The sequence below is a fragment of the Haliotis cracherodii genome, unplaced genomic scaffold (genome assembly GCF_022045235.1).
Source record: "Haliotis cracherodii isolate W230 unplaced genomic scaffold, xgHalCrac1.p SCAF_30, whole genome shotgun sequence".
NCBI classification, from domain to species: Eukaryota; Metazoa; Mollusca; class Gastropoda; order Lepetellida; family Haliotidae; genus Haliotis; species Haliotis cracherodii.
Genome location: NW_027266287.1, coordinates 2172758 through 2194686, shown reverse-complemented (window position 1 = coordinate 2194686; position 21929 = coordinate 2172758). Strand labels below are relative to the sequence as shown.

The 21929-nt window shown below is 40.1% G+C and overlaps 2 protein-coding genes across 3 annotated transcripts in view; one reads left to right on the top strand and one right to left on the bottom strand.

The window, feature by feature from the left end:
- Nucleotides 1–1251, top strand: part of LOC139476986 (cubilin-like) — a 58442-nt gene extending 57191 nt beyond the window's left edge. For both annotated transcript variants that reach the window (XM_071259536.1, XM_071259537.1), the window contains one exon: nt 118–1251. The gene's annotated coding sequence lies outside the window, so the exon portion shown is untranslated. The remainder of the gene's footprint in view (nt 1–117) is intronic.
- A 17733-nt stretch (nt 1252–18984) lies between these two features.
- Nucleotides 18985–19635, bottom strand: LOC139476983 (ras-related protein Rap-2c-like). The gene has a single exon (XM_071259531.1). The coding sequence runs from the start codon at nt 19633–19635 to the stop codon at nt 18985–18987; it is 651 nt and encodes a 216-aa protein (XP_071115632.1).
- Nucleotides 19636–21929: the final 2294 nt, after the last annotated feature.

Below are 21929 nucleotides of genomic sequence, written 5' to 3'. Positions count from 1 at the left end.
AATACATTGAGTATCAGCAGTGACCCTAAATTTATACATCCTGTCTATAATATTTAAACATTTACGTTTAAGTGTTACATTTCCTCACTATATATCAATGAATCAACCCATTTTCAGGACAAGCATGCCCTTCCTGCCTGTTGGCTGTAGCTGCTGAAGCCCTGTCTTACTTGACCATTGATGAGACGAGTGAGCCATCCAGCGTAGACACATGCACCATTAACACCTGTCTGGTGCCATATTACACATGGAAATAATTCATAGTTAATCAGAAATCCATATATCGATAGTGCCTGAAGCTTAGCTTTGTCTCACTTATTGTTTTATCCATGCATGTTTACTGTTAGTTTTCTTCTTTTTGATGGTTAATGTTTTGTCTTTGATATATTGTAGCACAAGTGTTCTTCAAGAATTATAGCTCTTCTATTAGCTTGAGTATCTTTTGTTTTCTTGTTTTCACTTTGTTTAAGTATGTATACTGTTAGGATATTTGTAGTATACTTTTTGTGTTTGTTTTACTATCTCTTAAAAATTATTTCACATTATGGATTCCCATGCATATCCCTTTGTTACCCAACTTACATTTTGCATTATGCACTCTGTAATAATTAGGCAGTGATTATAATATATTTTCATTTCACGCTAATTTTATCGAGTTATCACCTGTGTAATAAATCCCATTATATGTGTAATAAATCCCACACAACATATAAATAGAGATTACTATACGGGTATGTATATCGAATGACGGCAACATTCTTCAGCTATGGTGTCATTACTATTGTGACGTCATCACCACCTTACGTCACAATGTGATCCAATGATTCCGGATGACGTAAACAATACACCGGCGCGTGTGAAGTGATATTTGCCCAATCAACTCGGTTACCTATTACCCTATGGATAAAAAATAGTATAGTTATAGGCGCAACCACACGCGCACACAGTGACAAGGAGGGAGAGACATGCAAAATGCTTAAGTATCCTGAGAGATAATGGTAACGCCAGCATTCCCCTCCACATTCATTTCGACATTTTTTTCACTTTATTTTAGTCTCAAATCAATAGTATTATAATGTTTTCGCAAATGACTAGCTGTAAGCCCTTGAGATCTTTGCATCCTATACATTTAAGGATTCTTATATTGTGCTTTTGAAGTGCTGTACTGTACGTCTATTTCCTTGTTGTGAGCAACATCTTAGTTTATTCTATTGTTAGTTAATACGACCAAACGTTTTGTCATGCGCGCTTTAGAAATAAAATTGCAAGAATTAAATGCAATTATATTCATTTGTTATCAATAGATGTTACATTTGTCCATAATAATTATGGAATACAACATGGTGCACGTCACGTTACCACCAACGGAAGCTCAAAATCTTCGCAAAAATATGGTTCATGTTATGAGAAATATTATCCAAAGACATACGCTCATGATGTTAAGTCTGTTGACGTTTCGATTTCAATTTCATTCACAACGCCAATGCCTCAGTGATTTTCATATTTGTATCACATGTTTACCACAAGATTGTATCTATGAATCACTGCCGAGTAGTGATGATGCCAGCGTTCCCGAAAAGGTGAGCGTACCTGTTCCACCAGTCGCAGTTAAGATCACAGATATCACCAACGACATATCACCAACGAGAATTAGCCCTCCTGGCAGCCATATTGAAAACGTCATTTTGCCAATTGTTCAGCAATAACAAATTTAATATTTTGCTGTGTATTGATATTTTACACAGTTTCCATCGTTGACCTCACTTGGCCGCATTCACTTACAGACAAGTGTATTTTAACTGACACGCTGTGAAGATGCCAGCTGTGCACTGTTCTTTATTATTCTTCGTCACACTTGGTTGGCCTTTCTGATCTAATATATTGGGGGTAGAATGGATCTTCTGCATGTCATCACATCCCATTTGCGTAGATCGATGCTCATGATGTCAGTCATTGAATTGTCTGGTCCAGACTAGATTAATACAGACAGTCGTCATATAGCTGGAATATTGCTGAGTGCAACTTTAAAAAACAATCACAAACAAACCTGATCTGATATGCACGGGGTATTTGTCCCCTGGTCGCGTCTTGCCAAACGATTTGTTGTACTTGTTACTCTGCCTGTGGTATTTAGGGGTTAAAACAAGGAAACTTTGTGCATAATTGTCTCCGATTTATACTTATGTGTTTTCGAAATATTGTCAAAAATTGCGGAAGTGAGTGTCGAAGATGGTGCCTCAGGAACTTGAAACCTAGCAAGTTATGTTGGTCGTTTGTGTCGACTCAGTGAATCAGGTTGTCACACTCGATGACATGGTTGATAGTGTGTCAACGCCCCTCGACGGCGTGGATTGTCGCTCACAGTATCAAACACTGGTTTGTCTGGTCTTAGAATCAAAATAATGGACCTGGACCATACAACCATTAAGTGAATGCTCGAGCAATGATCAACTCCTTCGGGCAACATGAAATATAATCGTCAACATCACACGATAATCTTAAATGATTCTTATGACAAGCATGGGGTCCTGGTTATACAGCTTGAATATTGCCGAATGCAGCTTTTAACAACAAACAAACAAAATGGCGTGAGCCTTATCCTTGTCCAAAAATGTAGACAGAATTAAATGTTTACAAAATTATATTCAGATAATAAATCAAAACAGCACTTGGATTTTCTGAAATGAAAACGTATTCGGCGACATATCTAGTCTGAAATGTGACAGCTAAAAAGTGTTTTTTTGTTTTGTTTTGAGGTATAATATTTATAACCATAAATATATATAATTATATATAATTTATATTATAAATATTTATATACGCAGCTTTGTAGTCTTGTTCTAACATCAAAAGGTGAATAGTTTTTGGCAGTTACGAGTGTGTGAGTAAGTGTGTACGGCTTTACGCCGCTTTTAGCAATATTCCGCAATATCACGGCGGGGGACACCGGAAAATGGGCTTCACACATTGTACCCATGTGGGAAATCGAACCCGGGTCTTCGACGTGACGAGCCAACGATTTAACCACTAGGCTACCCTACCGCCCCTCTTGGCAGTTATGGCATACGATGAGAGATCCATCTATGTAATTGCTATGACTGGAGAGACTGGAAAGGTCTGTGACAGGTGAGTATCCACACTGCAGTAGGGAACATGACAGTGTATATTGATGACTAAACGAAGATTAAAAGTTATGTTGAATCCAAGGCCATTACAATAAGTGCAAGCGATGCTGATATGCAAATAATAGTACGTGGTGATAGAAGGCTCTCTCCCCCACCAGGAACCAAGTACACAACGCCATCTTTGGTAAGTATACTGGGGAGAATCAGAAACTACTTGTGGTTGCAACAACACAACCAAACGGAACTGTGATCTGTGCGAGGGAAAGCATAGCCGTCTATTCCGGGATAATTTACAACTCATTTACGGCATACGATCAACGTCTCCCTGTCAAACATTACGGCCAGGAATTCTTCTTCCTTTTGAAACCACCACATACAGCCAACTTCAGGTGATCACAGACCACGTGATCAAGTTGAATAGTGGCACAGCATTTTCCCTTAAAGAAACGTTTCTATCGGCAACCAGTGTATGGGGCTCTTTATTCAAGTGCCACGCGACAAAACACGATGTCCACATGTACTCACATGTCTTGTGCTCATGATTTGTTTGCGTTTGTCCAAATCCCTGAACTGACAAAAAAATAGTTTTTCTTCATCTTGCTCACTTATCATTATAATCATTTAGGTTATAGTGATTTTTTTCAGTTATAAATTTCGAATAGGTGTTTTGACAATTCATGTACTTGATAGCAAAATGTGTTTCAACTGATCACACAGCTCAAGATACTCTTCACAGTTCCATTATTTCCTACATCTTAAAAAACCCAACAAAACCTAACCTTTTCACAGAGAGAATGCGTGGATGTCGACTTCTTTATTATGAGGAACACAACTAGAGCGACCCCTGAGAAGGAGAAAACAAAGAAAGGTGTCCTGTTCACTGTATCGTAACTACATCAGTCTTCGTCCCAACAACGCCCCTTCCTCTGTGTTTCTCCGCCCACTATCGACGCCTCGTGATGACGTACATGTACGGTATACGATTTCTGTAGTAGGGAAACACACTTTAACCACAACTGTTGAAAGACGGATTTAAAAGGAATATGTTAATTTTGTTTATAAAGATATGTTTTTTAAAGTTATAAAGTATCAGTGGGGGAAGTCAAACACGTGGTGCATTACTCGCGAGTACTATGCTTTACCTCCATACTAGCGCAATATGACAGAGACCGTGTTATTACATCTATTTACGTTTGAATACACACGGCATGATACATTTTATGAAAGTTTCATTTAAATGTAATAATTCACTGATTGTGATTCTAGAAATTATAAAATTTTGGGACTATTGACGGAATACAAGAAACTTCTCATTGACTTGAATTTTCCTCAAAATGATTTTAGATGTGGTGACAAGACAGAAGCGGGGACAAATGTCAGATACAATCGATTGCAGAGAATTGTTATGGAATCAATTGAATTGTGTAATTTGCAAATTTATTTTTTGATGGTTACCGTTTTTATCCATTGGCTTTATCTTGTTTTAATGTACTAGGAGTAGTGTGTATTCCTACATAAACACACAAGCGTGGTAACCTCCATATCATATCATGTCATTCTTGAATCCAGTCTTCGAAAAACCTGTTCTCATCGCTCCCAGACATTACCGATTACCGATGACGGACAAGGGCAACACCATGTTTGTTTGAAAAAACTGAAAGTAGTACCTACCTAGCCTTTCACACCTTCTTTATCCATATATGACCTCAAAGGATACCGTTTTTATCCGTTGGCTTTATCCTGCGAGAAACGAACCTGACCTTTCACACTTTCTTCATCCATATATGACCTCAAAGGATACCGTTTTTATCCGTTGGCTTTATCCTGCGAGAAACGAACCTGACCTTTCACACTTTCTTCATCCATATATGACCTCAAAGGATACCATTTTTATCCGTTGGCTTTATCCTGCAAGAAACGAACCTATTATATGATAATATGGTTTATCGACAGGCATGATAAAGTTGTGTAGACTACCAATAGATCGATGTCTCCACACCACGTTTTTGTGTGAATTAGGCATGTTATTTTTTAGGTATCGAATTGAGGTTGAGACCAGATTTTTATAATGTTTTGACCAATCAGAATCGGACATTCTTCAGTGTCACAGACTTTTCTAATGATAAGAGGGGGATGTCTGTTCGTGGTGAGCTAGATTCACACAAATGCTGCATTGACCGTGGATGGTTTTGTTTGGTTTACATAAGGGCTCTGTGGGCTTCCTGCCAGTATATCAAAGTGTTCGTTGTTATTATTTATTCATAGTACATGTTTACGTTGGCAATAATAATAGAGCTCCTAAACACAACACCCACCCATGACACTGATAGAAACCTGAAGAATATGCTACTAGCTGAATGGTACATTTTGCCAAATCAAGATGGAAGTGTTACTGTGGAAAGATCACCGGAGGCAGTGGATATCGTCGGATACACTGATTTTCCGTTGTGTCAGTGTAAAATATATATAGAAGAAAATCTTTGTGGAAATACAAACGGTTCATGAGTTATGCTATGGAAATGAGCCCATCAATAATCGGAATTTTAAGAAAACCGGGAAAATAAGAGCAGAAACGTTTCATGATGATGCTAAGTAAGATTCAGTATAGAAGTCCGTGAACCCGCCATTCTGAAAAGGAATGGAGACGAGCCCCGAACTTTGAGAAATATGTTCTACACAAAAGAAGTTGAAGATTTCCCTGTTCTTTCTTTCATATTACTGAAGTTTATTTGTCATGACATACGCTCGACAACAGTGTGAACATTGGAGCAAGTAAGGGCTATTATTATAGGCATAAAATGGTAATATATATTTAGATAATTAACAAATAATTAAAGTAAGTAATAAGCATTAAGATACATTCTGATTCTATAAAAGATCAAGAGGGAGAGTTGGGGTCGGTAAGTCGGGAATATGTATATGTATAATACAGGCAGCTCTGGTTAGTTGAAGGCTACGGGAGCTTGCCTGGCCACGAGCATCCAGGGATGAGGGCAGTAGGTCGAGGGCTACAGAATCCAGGGATGAGGGCAGTAGGTCGAGGGATATACATTAACGAAAAATGATTACCAGATGAAAAATAGATAGAGGGGTAAAATAGAGTTGGGAGGTACGGGAACGTCAGGGACTTTGGACATATATGGTCTGGGGGGTGGAAATAGCCCGAATTCCAAAGGGTGAGGAGTTACATGATAGTAAGTCCGAATAAGGTTCTGGTTATTAGAGAAGAGTGGGGAAGAACGACCTAAGGTAAGGGGGGAAAGGTGTTTGACCAATGAAATAGGAAAAAATGGGTAAAACCTTGACGTAGGCTGGGGGGTAAAAAGACAGGGAGACCCAAGGTTCGGGAGACTGGAGGATCCCAATTGAGCACCACGATCTCGACCTTACTCTGAAAAACACCAGTTTACACCTCCAGTATTTCGGCCAGGGCTGAAGCTTTGCGGCTAAAGTCCTTAAACCATCGTGACCAGAAGTTTGTGATCAATCTTGTGGTGATTGAATAAACAGCCATCAACGAAAGAAAACTCTTTGTGCTCATTGGGAGAACTACGGTAATTCATCCAAGGCCCTCGGGTACTGACCTTGTACCTCTCGTAACATCCCAGTCTGTCAGCACCAAGAACGAGGGGATTACCGTGGTACAGGTGAGGAGGTAACGACTGTTACACTCCTGTTAATTAACACCAATTAACACCTGTAATTAAGGGCTAAATTGTACCTTGGATACGATTGTTCAAACAGATCCAGGTAAGGGGAGTCGCACAAATATATATAAATTATGTCTTTGAAAGACACATAAGAAATTATGTTTTAATAATATTTTACAAAACATTTCATTCCTATTGTTCAAAGAATGAGGTTAATGATGCTCTTGAAGGTCGTACATGTTCCTTTTTTATTTATTAGTTTTTGATAATGTTATGAACATATCAAAAAACGTATTCCTTGCTCAAAGTGAACCATTTCATTGCTGCTTTTCAAGGAATGAGGTTACAGGTTAATAGCGTTCTCAAAGATCGCATATGTGACGTGAAGGTGAAGACATTTATCTAGTCTATTTGTATACTTGAAGTCAAATATAACATTGTACATGTATAACGTCTGTTTACATTATGTACATACATTCATCATAATCAATATTATGGTCACTCCTTTCGGCGGCGTCTAAATCTCAAAGATGACCGACAACATAATTCCTTGAACAATGCAAACAACACACAAAAAGTGGCTGATAATACAGACATTTTTTGTCAATGTATAATCCATATGTAATTAATTATTTGTTCTAGCACAGTCCAATTTATTTACCTATGAAGTCATTTGCAAGTCTAAGCGTTGTAGAGTATTTTAAGAGAGCTTAAATGATTTGCGTGATCAGACCAAAAGTGTAATAATCATCATGACGGTAAAATACGAAAAAAATTCAAATTTTACTTAAGTACCGTCGGAAATGATACAACACTGCTTTTCTGACTTCAAGTAATAAATACGAATCATAGGACTATAAAAAAGCATATATCAAAATAACGCGCATTGACCTAATCTGGCCTGTCCTAACTGACATTGTGATTACCCTTCAAATGACCTTTTACAGGTAAAATTATGACAAACTTAGAAAATATTCGTGTGTTGTCATGCATGTATGAAATGGCCTAATTACCTAACACCTGTCCCGAGGCGATGACCTCACACCGTCCGTGCATTCTCCCAGGTGCAAATGTCACCGAGTTGGGTGTGGTCTCAAAATATTGCTGTTATTGTATTAAATTGACATGCGTCGATGGGGTAGCAATTTAGGATATGTACTGCATTATATTTGCTTGGAAACTTGATGGACTTGTTAAGAGCTATGAAACGGGATGAGTATTGGAAGCTTGCGGTTTTGGAATCCAGAGGTATTTGTTGTTCTACAGATGGTTTCTTGAGGTAGCATTTATCTCCGCTGATGACGTATATGAAACTGTACTTTTGAATGTTGTGTTATGTCAACGAACCCATTACACTTAGCCAAGATTGGCACAACAGGATTGACCTCACAATGTCTGACTGGCGTACGTAAGACAACGTAACCGTGTTGTGCCGCCAGCACATATGTCTTGTACTTTACTGGTTTCTTATTCAGCCGAATTTTCTCCATGAGTTGAACTTTCGTTTCATATGGTCTGAAGTCGACAATGTCATATATTCCTGTATGGTCGCCTTCAGACTACTCATGGTTTGGGCGACAGTATCTGATTCCCGGACGTTATATAACTGGCGTTACCCGTGACAATAACACTAGCGTTGTTTAAAATAGGCGTCCGGTATCATTCAAAGTAATTTTTTTTCATTTCTCTGTGATTTTAATCGTAGTATTTTTGTTGTTTTAACTGTTTGGTTAATAATTCTGACCACCGCCAGTAGCCAGAGGGATGGTGTAAAATCCTGCTGGGGTACAATGTAGGTAGCAGAAGTACCGTAATTCCCCATGGTCCCTAGTATGGTGGCCGAACTTTGGTTGCTGGTGATCTATAGCTCATTTTTATATTGTATCATGACATATGGTGATATCTTTTTATGATTACATGCTAGTTTTAACAATTTATCTGGGATATTCTAGTTATTTTACTGTCCATTGATGACAAGTTTTTATTAATTGATAATATATAATAACTTCTCGTCACGATATGGCTGAAATTTTGCCGATATGACGTTAAATTTAACTAACTCACTCACTGTTTAAAGTGGGCAATAGCTGAAGTTCCAAACATTCTATAAACACATCACCTCCTATAATGTCCTTATGAAAATCACCAGTTTTCTTTTTCGCCTCGAAAACTATTACACATCCATCAATAAGCCCCATATCATGGGTTGCAGCGTGCAAAACAATGACACGATTACCTTTACCTGATAGTACCATGGGTGCTTTTTGTCCATCTGCCGATAGCTACATGTAGTCAGTGAAATGATTCATCAAGGTAAATTATCTGGACGCCCTGACTGTGATAGTTATGAATGGTTCGGAGATAATGTGACCTCATAGACAGGATGGAATATTTCCCCTGAAAAGTGCTCGGTCATCGCCACTCGTCGTGTATCGAAATCTCATCTCTTGGAGAGCAATAGTTAGTGCAGTCCAGGAAACATTTACTGTATCTTTAATTCCTCCCAAATTCTACTACAAGTCAGGGTTACCTTCTGCTGATGAAGCTTGTGCGCTATACGCCTCATCACCCTGTATCACAGCTATCTAATACCCTTTTAATTCCCAGTTTTGTTTTTGAGACCACCCCTATACCTGTTTTGTTTTCTTATCATACCGTAGACTTGATGGTATGAATTGAAAACCCCATAGCTTGGGCAGTTCGGTAATTCACCCTATCTAAGTTAATAAATGGTTTCCTCCTATCTGTCTAAAGTGTAAAGAACTTGTATACAATTCCCAGTACAGACTCCATATCGGGTACCATGGTTATGGCTATGCAAGTCTAATGTAACATGCATCATCGGAGCAATGTTAATAAAAAGCGCAGCGTCATTTTGTCATTTAAGAAGATGCACATCTAGAATTTTCTCAAAATGATTTTTGTGTGTGGATTAGATGTTTTATGAAGACTAAATTATTATCATTATAACAGAGTCACGTGTGCATATTTCTATAGCCCGTTTCAGACTGTCATCATTGGACTTAAAATAAATGTGAACTTCCTGTTTTTCGTTCGAATTTGTTTCCTGTAAACTTGTCGATAGGACTCGTTGTGACTGAAATACTTCAAACCACAGGTAGGGCGATCGGTAGTTACAGTACTTTAATTATATCTTTGTCCATTGAGATGGGCATCAGAATCCTATAAACACATCTGTGTACGTAATGGTTCCCAGACATTTTATATGCTCTTCATAAACACATATGCTCCTCACGCCATCTTCCCGAGGCAAGGGAGTATACTGTTTACACCTTTTCCGATCAAGGCTGGAATTATTGAGTTAAATTATGGCTGGACTAAAGACTCTATGCATAGTCCAATTAAAATCGGGTACCGAAATCGACATTCGGCGACATGGCGACTGACCTCATATTTCGGTCGATTGCGGAATTTGCAGAGCATGATTACCGCCAACTGGGCGTCAACAGATGTTTTCCATATCTGTTCATGTTTTAATCAAGCCTTAGTATAGCTGTCCAAACGTTTTAATGGTAGACGCGTGGAGGACATTTCTAGATTTAATGCACCAATGACCAAAATGATGTGAGTATCCGATGCAATTCCCTATTTTGACTTGTATCCCTGTTTCTTCATGTGATAAATTTTGTCTTGCCTTTGCATGTGTTTGTAACGGGTGCCACTGATGGGGTGGTATACACTCACCATTTCGCAAACACCCGGTATCATCACTATTTGGCTGTGATTCATATACACATTATTATGATATAGTCAGAATCGCACATTGACTCAGCTTTTAGTAGATCTTGCTGTCTATGGAAATGTTTTTTAGTTGCTTATATTTCTCTTGTTGCGAGGGAGCATCACGAATGTGTGAGACGTGATAACCAAGGGTGTTGTTGTTGCCTAGGTACAACCGTTGGTTTCTAATTTCTCAATTCAAATTTGCGAGGTAGGGGTGTTTTTGTCGCTTAAAATCTTACTAATTTAATCCCCCTCTGAGGATGACATGTGTCAAAAACTCTTCTTGAGTCATCACGAATAAATGTATGAATGTATCAAAAGCACGCCACTGTTTGTCGCATGAGAAGTGTTGCGAGGTGATTCGAATGTGTGAGACGTGATTACCGAAGGTGTTTTTTTTGCCTAGGTACAACCGTTGGTTTCTAATTTCTCACTGATTAAATCCTAATTTGCGAGGTAGGGGTGTTTTTGTCGCTTAAAATTTTATCAATTCAATCCCCCCTCTGAGGATCACATGAGTCAAAAACACTTCTTGAGTTATCACGAACACAAGTTAATGACCTCAATAATGAATGTATGAATGTGTCAAAAGCACGCCACTGTTTGTCGCATGAGGCGACTAAATTGACCAGGCGAGGTGTTGCGAGGTGATTCTGGACCTTGGACCCCAAAAAACAGCATATCTTTGTCAAACTCACCACTTTTGACCCCAGCCTCACCTGGACTGCTTCTATCAATCGGCTGGTCACGCCATGTTCAATTGTTCAGAATTATCATTCACTTGCCTTGACCTATGACAGAAGGTGCTGCCTCGTAGGCCAATCTGGCATCATTGGCCCACATGTTCTAGTTTTGTTGAGGTCAATACCAACAGCAGCCTGATGTGTTCTGTTTGACAACAATATGTCTTTTTTGCCTGGGTATTTGCAGTTGGCTTGAGCCCTTGTTTGACACTTCATGGGGGTGGAGACCAAGGAGGACGTGACAATTAAGTGGTTCCCATTCCAAAACAACAAGACTGCATGATGATTTAGACACTGCTTCATTTTTTGATGAAGGTTCAGCTGTCCACATCAAATATGGATTGTGGACGCGATTTCAGTCTGTAGAGGTACAGAGAAGCAATAAAACCCTGTCGATATTCATAAGAAAACTCTGCATCTCGACTATACGATTCCGACTACATCATGAGAAGGTGTCAATGAATCACTATCAAATAGTTATAACACCAGCCTAGCTCAACTGTTTGGCCATATCAAAAGCTCTCACTGGATTCAGTGAGCATGGGTTTACGCAGCTTTGAGCAATAACATTGCGGGGGACACCTGAGAAGGCCGATCGATAATGCATTATCTGACAAGTTTTCTTTAGGGCTCCGCATCTTCTTCACCCAGTATTTGATACCTCTTTTGCATCTCCTACGTGATATCATCATTCTGATGGTGGACATTCTGATGATTGGCAGTTTCAGTATGGCCACTGACAGTCATGTGTCTGTTCGAAAATTGCTTATCCAAAGTGGATGTAATTACAAATGTAAGAACATAGCGATGAAAACAGTGGGGTTTTTTTGGTAGGTCCTGCTTTACGTCTTGAGTACTGTTGACATCAGACACAAGTGACACTGTCACTCTTACTGTTAGACATCAATGCGCCTAGCTTCACCATGGGATATGATCCTCTGTATAAAATAAGCCAGCTCCATGTAAGATACAATTGATCTATCCTACATTTTATCACCAAACATGCAACTGCCATCCTTGTTCAATCATATTCTATCCTGACGAGATTATTGCAAAGGCCTTGCAACTGGAATATCTGATAAGCAGCTGCTCCCAAGCCTGAAGAAAATTCAAAAACAGAACAGCTCAGATCGTAACTAGAAGCAACCCACATTCCTATATTTCCTCTATTTTTCATTGCCTCAAGATACGCGATCGTTTTGACGTCACATTTCTGAATCCTGACTCTGCTGCTTCTCGATCCTTGCAATATGCCGCTGCTTTCACAATGGTACTCTCCTTACCTCAGCCTCAGATAAGCTCATACTCAATTCAAGAATAAAGACACACCATTTTGAATGTTACAATTGACTAGTCATTCACGTAATTTTGTAAGAAGCTGCAGGAAAATTATTTGACATAAAGGGAAAGATTATGATTGGAATGTTGAAGTCACCCCCCTTGTCATACAGACTTGTTGGAGAGAGTTTTGTCACCCTGGATCAAAACAACGCTGGGGGGTCTTTTAGACATGTTCATCTGAAATCATTCTAATTCTCGGGCATCTGAAATAATGACACAACTCATACATGGGACTATGGGTCTAAGATATTAAAGACAAGATACCATGAAAAGATAAAATATGTTGTGAACATGTCTGTTAACAGTTACTTCAAAACTTCTGTGAGTGTATGTAAAATGTAAAATGATTTACGTTCAGGTGTTGAAGTTTTGAAAGAGATCAAATGATTTTAAAATATTCAATTTTAAGATTTGTGCATCCTTCAATACGCACATTTTCAGGATAGGGTAAACTTATGAAAAAGAAAAAAGAGGAGATATTCCTGCAAAAAAAATCGACAAATCACTTAGTAAGAAATCTCCGCCCAAACCAGCGTCGATTGTTACCAAGATCTAAACTATTGAGATTCCCAGAGTCCAAATGTTAGTATGTAGGCAATGACAGAAACATTCACATTTCGTTAGAATCATACTGTTCTATCGCCAATATTTTGAGCCAGACTTCGCCCTGTAAACAGTTTTATGCATTCTTTGTGACTTTTATTTCAATTCCATAAAGAACCGCTGGGCTCTGAAATGTATTGAAAATACAAAACTATGAACTCCCCATCTTTGGCACTTTCTAGCCCCATGTCACATGACGGCAGGAGGACATTTGTAATTTATATTTACGTTACTAGTTATCAAGTGGTAACTTCCATTCAATTCTTTGCTTTGAAGAATATTTTTTTACTTCGAAAAGTGAACAAAAGAAAATTCTGGAATGTGTAAAGGACGGCCGAGATAGTATGGCATCACTCCCCAAAGTGTCTCCTCCGTTTCAAATGTTTATCCCTTGTGAAGCCAGACATATACGCTGAATTTGACGCAATCAGTCGTACAGCCCATATATGTCATTCAGAATACCCCGTGTTTACCGTTTGGAAGTGGCATGATTAGAAAACAAATTCCGACTTTCACTTTCCGGATCTGGTAAGCAATACCTGAATGCTTGGGTGAAAGATCGTTCTGAGGTGACGGTTGGTCTTAGCGGTTGCGGGAACTAGGATCTGATTTCAATAGATCTTCTGGGATAAAAGTATGTATACTTTTGATAGCTTCAATTATGTCTCAACAAAATGCAGAAATGATGTCTTGAAAAAATAATTAAAATGTCTAAAACCGGGACAAATTGTATTCATTTGTGTTGCAAATTAGACTTCATGAGGATCTTGAGCCACAGCTTGATGGCATTGCAATAAACATTATGGAGGAAGCCACATTTTTAGAACTTATCTTTGATTGCGTACACAAGCATAACGCGCAACCCACTCTATGGGATGCAGTATTTCGTGAACAAAACATATTTCTTGTATTATGCGCAGTCAAAAACTACATTTACCATTCTTTTATAAGCAGTGATTAGGATTATTGTGTGTATTTATGTCTCTTGTTGGTTACCAAGCCATTTTGAGATTGTTGGTAACAAAATGGCTGCTGTTACTTCTAAAGCAGCACTCAGCACGTCTGTGACAACACTGCTTATCCCCAACAGGGATTATTAACCTGTGGTTAGAAGTTACAGCAGCTATATATTGCAAAAGAAATGGGACACCCAAGTATTTATGAATAAACTACATCAATCTCAACCCAGGGATAGGGAACAACCACTTTGGTTGTCAGTCCAAATTTGAAGAGGTCACAATGTGAATATGTCGTCTTGATCATATGAGTATTTATTGAAATGTGAGGATCCCTTGTGATGAAAGAATGAAAGTCATGTCATGCCATGTCATGTCATGTCATGTCATATCTGGATCTGGTTATAGTACTGTATGACGGTATGTTTGTGGCTTATGGTTATAACTGGTCAATAATATCCCTTGGTCGAGGCTTACGTGCCACTGGCAGAAGGACAATATACTTACACCACTCTCACCCCCGAGTAGCCCCACCATCAACAATATCACTTTATGATAACATGAAACGACTTTTAAAACATATATCAACTTTTCTTAATTTATCTATTACTTATATTTCTCTTAAAAAGCCAAAAATTACACGAGTGCTGACATTATCAAAACGATCCTTTTAAGAAGTTAAAGGATATTAGATATCCCTTGTCAGAGAAAAAATCTGCACAGTCAAGCAAAACATGTTTGACTGTGATTCTTTTATCACAAGTGATACAGAATGGAGGATATTCAGCTGTAAATTAAGAGAGAGCTAAAACTTAGGGAAGGTTCATCAGCTTCTTCATCGAGACTATCAATGGGAGATGCCCTAAAGGCGCCAATACATAGCCTCAGTCCTTGATGATGTGTTTTGTCTATTTTTTCTATATTACTCTTGCAGGCTCCACCATAAACAATCGGGCCGTATTAGAATTTTGAGTGAATATGTGATGTGTATAAGTGGAGAAGTGCTGTCTGATCCCCTCCCCACTTTTTCGACTTTCAACAAGTCTAAAGCCTTTGGCATTTAGTCGTTAGATACCTAATATGCGGTCAAAGTCATGAAACTCTGGCCTCCTCTAAAACCTTAATAGGTGTACCATCAAGAAACAAATCTTTGTCGGGTTTATAGCTTTGACAAACATGTATACTATTTGTCATGGATTTTGAAAAATTTAAACCATTTTCAAGATACCATAATTGAATTTTAATCAGACACAGCTGCAATTGTCCTTCAGTAGTACATATATTTTTGCTACGACTCTATATATGTTAAAATCTTCAACAAATGATGACTTATCACTTGAGTCATTTAAAACAGGTTCCAAGTACCAAATTAATCTATTGTCTACCATACGTTCCATGGTTTTATAGACACACATAGTTAATGATATAGGTCAATAATTTGAAGAATCTGAATGGCCCTGCCAGGCTTTGGTATAGGGACCTGTGTAATTTATTGTCAACATTTATTGTTAGAAGTTCATTGCTGTGTATTTGGACAATAATTAGTTGTTAGGAATGTCGTATTTTTTTAATGTAAGCAGTGGTGAGGAAGTTATTATATTTAGATTTTCAGATTATCTGTAAACGATCGAAATGGCTTGGGTAGATGAGTATGTGACACTGGATTTGTCTGGCACTTTGTAGAAAGCTGGAAGCTAGTTAGACTATATGAGTGGAGCAGGCGCGTGCCTGTGGCATCTGACATGTCATCTCACATTTCATCTCACATTTTATCTGACATTATTCAAGAGAAGCTTTCATGTGAAGATCACTCATACACCCCAGATTCCCAACTTCGGACCAGCTTGACCACTGTTATGGTGAAGTGATTTTCATTCTTGTCATTGTCATTTCCACTGATCACATTTTATACTGCCATTGAATATTGTACCACCTCTTTATTGCATACTGTCATTGTCGTTGCTGTGCAGTAATGTTTTTATAGATTTGTAAACCTAATTCATTGTGTATTACAATTGTTGATTGTGTACCATGTGTTTGTTGGTTTCATACCTTATTGTTTTAAGTTCAGATTTTTGTCTAATTGTCTAAATTTGATTAAAATCAACATTTGTCTTCTCTTGCTGCTATTTATATATTTGAAAATTAGCTAGGTAATCAGATAATTAATAATAATACCAGGTTTCAATTTATTCTGACAATTTGTCTTTGAAAATTTCCACGGCTCATCAGCTGGGTTTATGGCAGTAAGAATAGAAGGGAAATGGTCCCTTCCAGAAAGGTCATCGTGGAATGATCATGTAACTTCATTTACACAAACTAGAATCTGAAAGTGAAAGATCCAAAACAGACAGTAGTCGCGTAAACTGAATTATGTCTAATTGTTATATTTGTTTCTAACTGTTCGACGTGTAGGCATGAAGTAAGCATCCCTATGTCCACCAACCGTACTCCCCTTCCTGCTGATCTGTTTCATTGTGCATATGAATCGGAAGTTCTGGTCGGATCGCCAAAGTCAAATTGAGGTAATTTGGCCAAGAAGTTAAGCTTCAGAATTATCTGATATCGTTCAATAACAGTCAAATAGCCAAATGCCTGAACTAGAAATAAGGGACACAAGTGAGACCGCTTCATCTGTTTCACATTTAAATCTATGCATAAAGATTCAGAGTAACAATGGACTCTCAACAAGACTGTATGACAAGAGGGATGACTTCAACTTTCCAATAGTCAACTCTCCCTTTATGCACCTCCAGCCTTTGGTGTTTACATTTCGCAACTGTTAAGATACAATCGCGCATGCTCATTCTACCCAGATTTCAAAGAGTGGCATACGAATCTTGCTCAGAAGTTGTTTCATCACGGTTACAAAATTCAGGGCCTCAGTAAAGGTTTCAAAAAGTTGTATGGCAGACATGTGGCGGACATTTACAAACTTGACGCATCAGTGACAAACATGATGTCAGATGCAATTCTCTATTTTGACTTGTACCATGTTTCCCCATGTTTTTTTTAGATGCATTGACTTGCCTTTACGTTTCTTTATGACGTGTGCCACCGGTAAGGCAGGATACGCTAACCTTTTCGAGAACACCTGATATCATTACTATTTGATAGTGATTCATAATCACATGCTATAGTCAGAATTGTACAATAGATTCTGCTTTATGCAGAGTTCCCTATTGGATATGGAAAGGGTTTGTGGCTTTATTTGCTCTGTTCACTCCACGAAAAGGACGTGAAATAAAAACAGTTGTCATGGCCGAGGAAATGCCTGAATGGGCAAAAAAGCAGGACCTTAAAGTAGGACAGATAATCCAGGAACAATACTAATTCCATTGAAAACTGGATTCACTGAAAACTGCGTCAGAAACCAGCGTTCAATCGACACGTTCACTGTACTACCGGGCATAGACGCCAACCCCCAGTACCATTCCTCAGGATCATGGACTTGCCGCTGGGGCCAAAGAGATACACAACTCCCTGCAAGACACTTTTTCTCATTTGACTTATGTTTGAATGAATCGCGTCAAGGTTTACATCGCTGTGACCTACAAGCCGTCGATGTGCTTGCGAAATGTGCCGGTTTTGCAGAGACAAACAAGACTTTATGTCTCCTAGACCAGGCTTCATAAACACATTAACATGATACTGTCAGAATCGTACAATCGACTCTGCCTTTAGTAGAAATGTCTTGTGGCTGTGGAAAGGGTTTGTTGCTTGTATATACAACAGAAGTAAATGTAACCTTATCATAACTGTTGGTAGAAGCAACAGACTTTCTTTTAAAGCTGCACTGCATACTGCATGTAAGTTTTCAAATGAGAATGATATTCAATGGAAAGTGCATTTAACTTTCTTACTGAGGTAGGCGTGTGTAGTTATGTAGCTAGAGGAATAAGAGTTTCTTTTTCAAAGTTATCTTACATTGGAAATGTGTTTCAGGAAATCGAAGGTCATTGAATGACACTGGAAATGAAATATTGCTCGACATGAAGAGAATGTTCACTACTGGAAAGTTGAAGTCTTGTGGAGAGTTTTCTGTCATTCTGAATCTTTTTGCAAAGATCTAAATGTGACACTGATCTCGTTTATTCCTTCATCTCGTGAATGCGAGTATCGTTTTACATCCCTGTTAGCAATATTCCAGCAATATCACGGCGGGAAACACGTGGAATGGCCCAGGTCACATTGTACCTATGTGGAGAATCAAGCCCAGGGCGTCACAGGGGAATGCTGTAACCACTAGGCTACGACACCAACCCCTACTACAGGTAGTTAAATCAGGGAATTGACTATTTTAACAATACTGAATGATATCAGATCAGCGTTATACCTGAAGCTTAATTAAAACTACTTGATAAAGACCTACATATTGCAACAATTGTTTTTGTGACAAGTGTTCAAACCATGAAGTTGCAATATGAGCTTTAGATGACATTGGCAAAGGTAGTGGAATTGCATGTATGTCAGGGAATGTGTATGATCCCTGAAAAATTCCGGGCATATATATAATGTGTCATTCAATCGGGAACAATACATAATCCCTGAAAAATTCAGGCATTATACATATTTCCTGGCCCAACATGTTTTAGAAATTTTCCCTCAAACTATTTTGGGGAACCATAAGGTTAAGACAAAGAACAAATTTATATGAATTCACGTGAAGATTTATTTGGCATCCACTATTCAACAAAGCTGCCTTACATCAGACTCATCCATTGGTAAAACGCCAGTGTCATACTGACGTATTTGTCATATTTGTCTATACACTGCACATAGTACATATATATTACAAAAAACACTTTTAAGCAGTAGTTAATCATTTTTTCCCCGACTCGCTCCTCTTCAAACGACGTTTGATTCTTTTGAAGATGTTGATACGATTTCTTTTAGGGAACAGAAAAGATTGGGTTTGAATGGCAATCTCTCTGAAAATGTCTGAAACGTTGGAACTGTCCTTGACTGACACTTCCTTGTAGGTATGCTGCCAGTCTACATTCACCATGTATTCAGTTTTCTCACTTGACATAAAACGAGGAGTTGCGGGTATCAGGTCTGTCTTGTTGCCAACAACAATGATGGGAACACCAGCAGGCTTCTGTTGGACAATCATGTCTCTGAGATTAGCCACCGTCTCAAGGGATGCCTCAGCTCCGACTGAATACACTAGCACAAACGCATCAGCATTGGCGATGGCTAATTCTCTTAAATAAGAGAAGCAATAGCCCCCAGGGGTGTCAAAGATGTCCAGAACAACGGACTTTCCATTCACATCAATGTCTTCGGTGTAGCGTTCCTGCACCGTTGGCCAATAAAGTCGAGGAAACGTGCCGTGTACAAACTGGCTGATGATGGTTGTCTTACCTACAGCGGCTGCTCCCATGACAGCAATTCTGAACGTGTCTCCTCCAACCGTTGATGATGTGAAGGTGGAAGAAGCGGTGCCGGAAGTCAGGTAGGATAATGCCATCCTTCCTTGATACGGATTCAGTTGTCCAGCGGCGAATGTTAATTGATCTCACTAATGTTGGTACGGAGACAATCCCAAGTCTTTTATACAAAACGGCTATGTTTTTCACACCAACATTGACGTCAGAAACCAGTCCCATCCAGCCATTTCCAGTAAATGTTCTCCTTGGGCAATTCATGGATAATGTTATCATGTCTCTGTGTTGATATTTCTCGATCATTGTAACATCTTAGACATGAGACGGTTTTTGTTTACTTTGAGAAATTATTTTTGTAGATTACATTAAAATTGGTTGGAATGGATGAAACGCATCACAATCCATATGGACATCTTCACAGACAAAAACATTCTTGTTTCTTATTTTTGAAAGATATGGTAATAACGGTTGAATTTGAAGTTTCTTTTTTTATTGCGATACCTTAACATTGATTTGAAGTAATTCCTGATTTGCAAAATCATGAATCGTCCTTGAGAGTCATCACAAAAGATTTATAGAGAGGTGCAACTTCGGAAAGAATAAAGATTCAGAAGGGTCCTTTCCGATTGTTAGGGCCAAGCAGTGGTGGGAAACACCATTATTGTTTTGTGACCTAATCGCTGTTTTTGTTTTCATTTATTTTCTAGGGCATCACTAGAACTCTGGGACATTGATGCGCTGGTAACATAAACACATGTAAACAGGGATCAGTTTTATCTTAGCTCAAATCGATGCAGATTGAGTGAGTTTGACGACGCCTTCGGCAATGTCTCTTCCTCCACCCCTAGCCTTTCCCCCACCCCTACCTCCAGCCCTTCCTTAGCCTCTAGCCTTTCCCCTATCCCTACCTCCAGCCTTTCCCCCACCCGTACCTCCAGCCCTTCCTTAGCCTCTAGCCTTTCCCCTATCCCTACCTCCAGCCTTTCCCCCACCCCTACCTCCAGCCCTTCCTTAGCCTCTAGCCTTTCCCCTATCCCTACTTCTAGCCTTTCCCCTACCCCTACCCCTACCTCCAGCCCCTTCTCCACCTATAGCGTTTCCCCTACCCGTACCTCCAGCCCTTACTCCACCTCTAGACTTTCCCCTACCCCTACACCCAGCCCTTCCTTAACTTCTAGCCCTTCCCCTACCCCTACTCCCAGCCCTTCCTTAACCTCTAGAATTTCCCCTGCCCCTACCTCTAGCCTTTCCCCTACCCTACCTCCAGCACTTCCGCCACCTCTAGCGCTTCCCCTACCTGTAGCCGTTCCCCTACCCCTACCTCCAGCACTTCCCCCACCTCTAGCGCTTCCCCTACCTGTAGCCTTTCCCCTACCCCTACCTACAGCACTTCCCCTAACCGGGCCTTTCCCCTACCCCTACCTACAGCACTTCCCCTAACCGGGCCTTTCCCCTACCCCTACCTCCAGCACTTCCCCTAACCGGGCCTTTCCCCTACCCCTACCTCCAGCACTTCCCCTAACCGGGCCTTTCCTCTACCCCTACCTCCAGCACTTACCCTACCTCTAGCCTGTCCCCTACCCCTACCTCCAGCACTTCCCCTAACCGGGCCTCTCCCCTACCCCTACCTTCAGCACTTCCCCTACCTCTAGCCTGTCCCCTACATCAAGCACTTACCCTACCCCTACCTCCAGCACTTACCCTATCCCTACCTACTGCCCTTTCTCCATCTCTAGCTTTTCCCGTTCCCATACCTCCAGCCCCTACCCCTACTCCTTACATTACTTATAGCCCTTCCCCCACCCCTACTCCTTACTCTTCCTCTAGCCCTTCCCCACCACTAACCCTTCCCCCTCTCTAGCCCTCCCCCTCTCTAGCCCTTCCCCCTCTCTAGCCCTTCCCTCTCTCTAGCCCTTCCCCCTTTCTAACCTTCCCCATCTTTAGCCCTTCCCCCTCTCTAGCCCTTCCCCCTCTCTAGCCCTTCCCCCTCTCTAGCCCTTCCCCCTCTCTAGCCCTTCCCTCTCTCTAGCCCTTCCCCCTCTCTAGCCTTCCCCCTCTCTAGCCCTTCCCTCTCTCTAGCCCTTCCCTCTCTCTAGCCCTTCCCCCTTTTTAACCTTCCCCCTCTCTAGCCCTTCCCCCTCTCTAACCCTTCCCCATCTCTAGCCCTTTCCCTCTCTAACCCTTCCCCTCTCTAACCCTTCCCCCCTCTCTAGCCCTTCCCCCTCTCTAGCCCTTCCCCCTCTCTAACCCTTCCCCTCTCTAGCCCTTCCCCCACCTCTAGCCCTTCCCCCTCTCTAGCCCTTCCCCCTCTCTAGCCCTTCCCTCTCTCTAACCCTTCCCCATCTCTAGCCCTTCCCCCCTCTCTAACCCTTCCCCT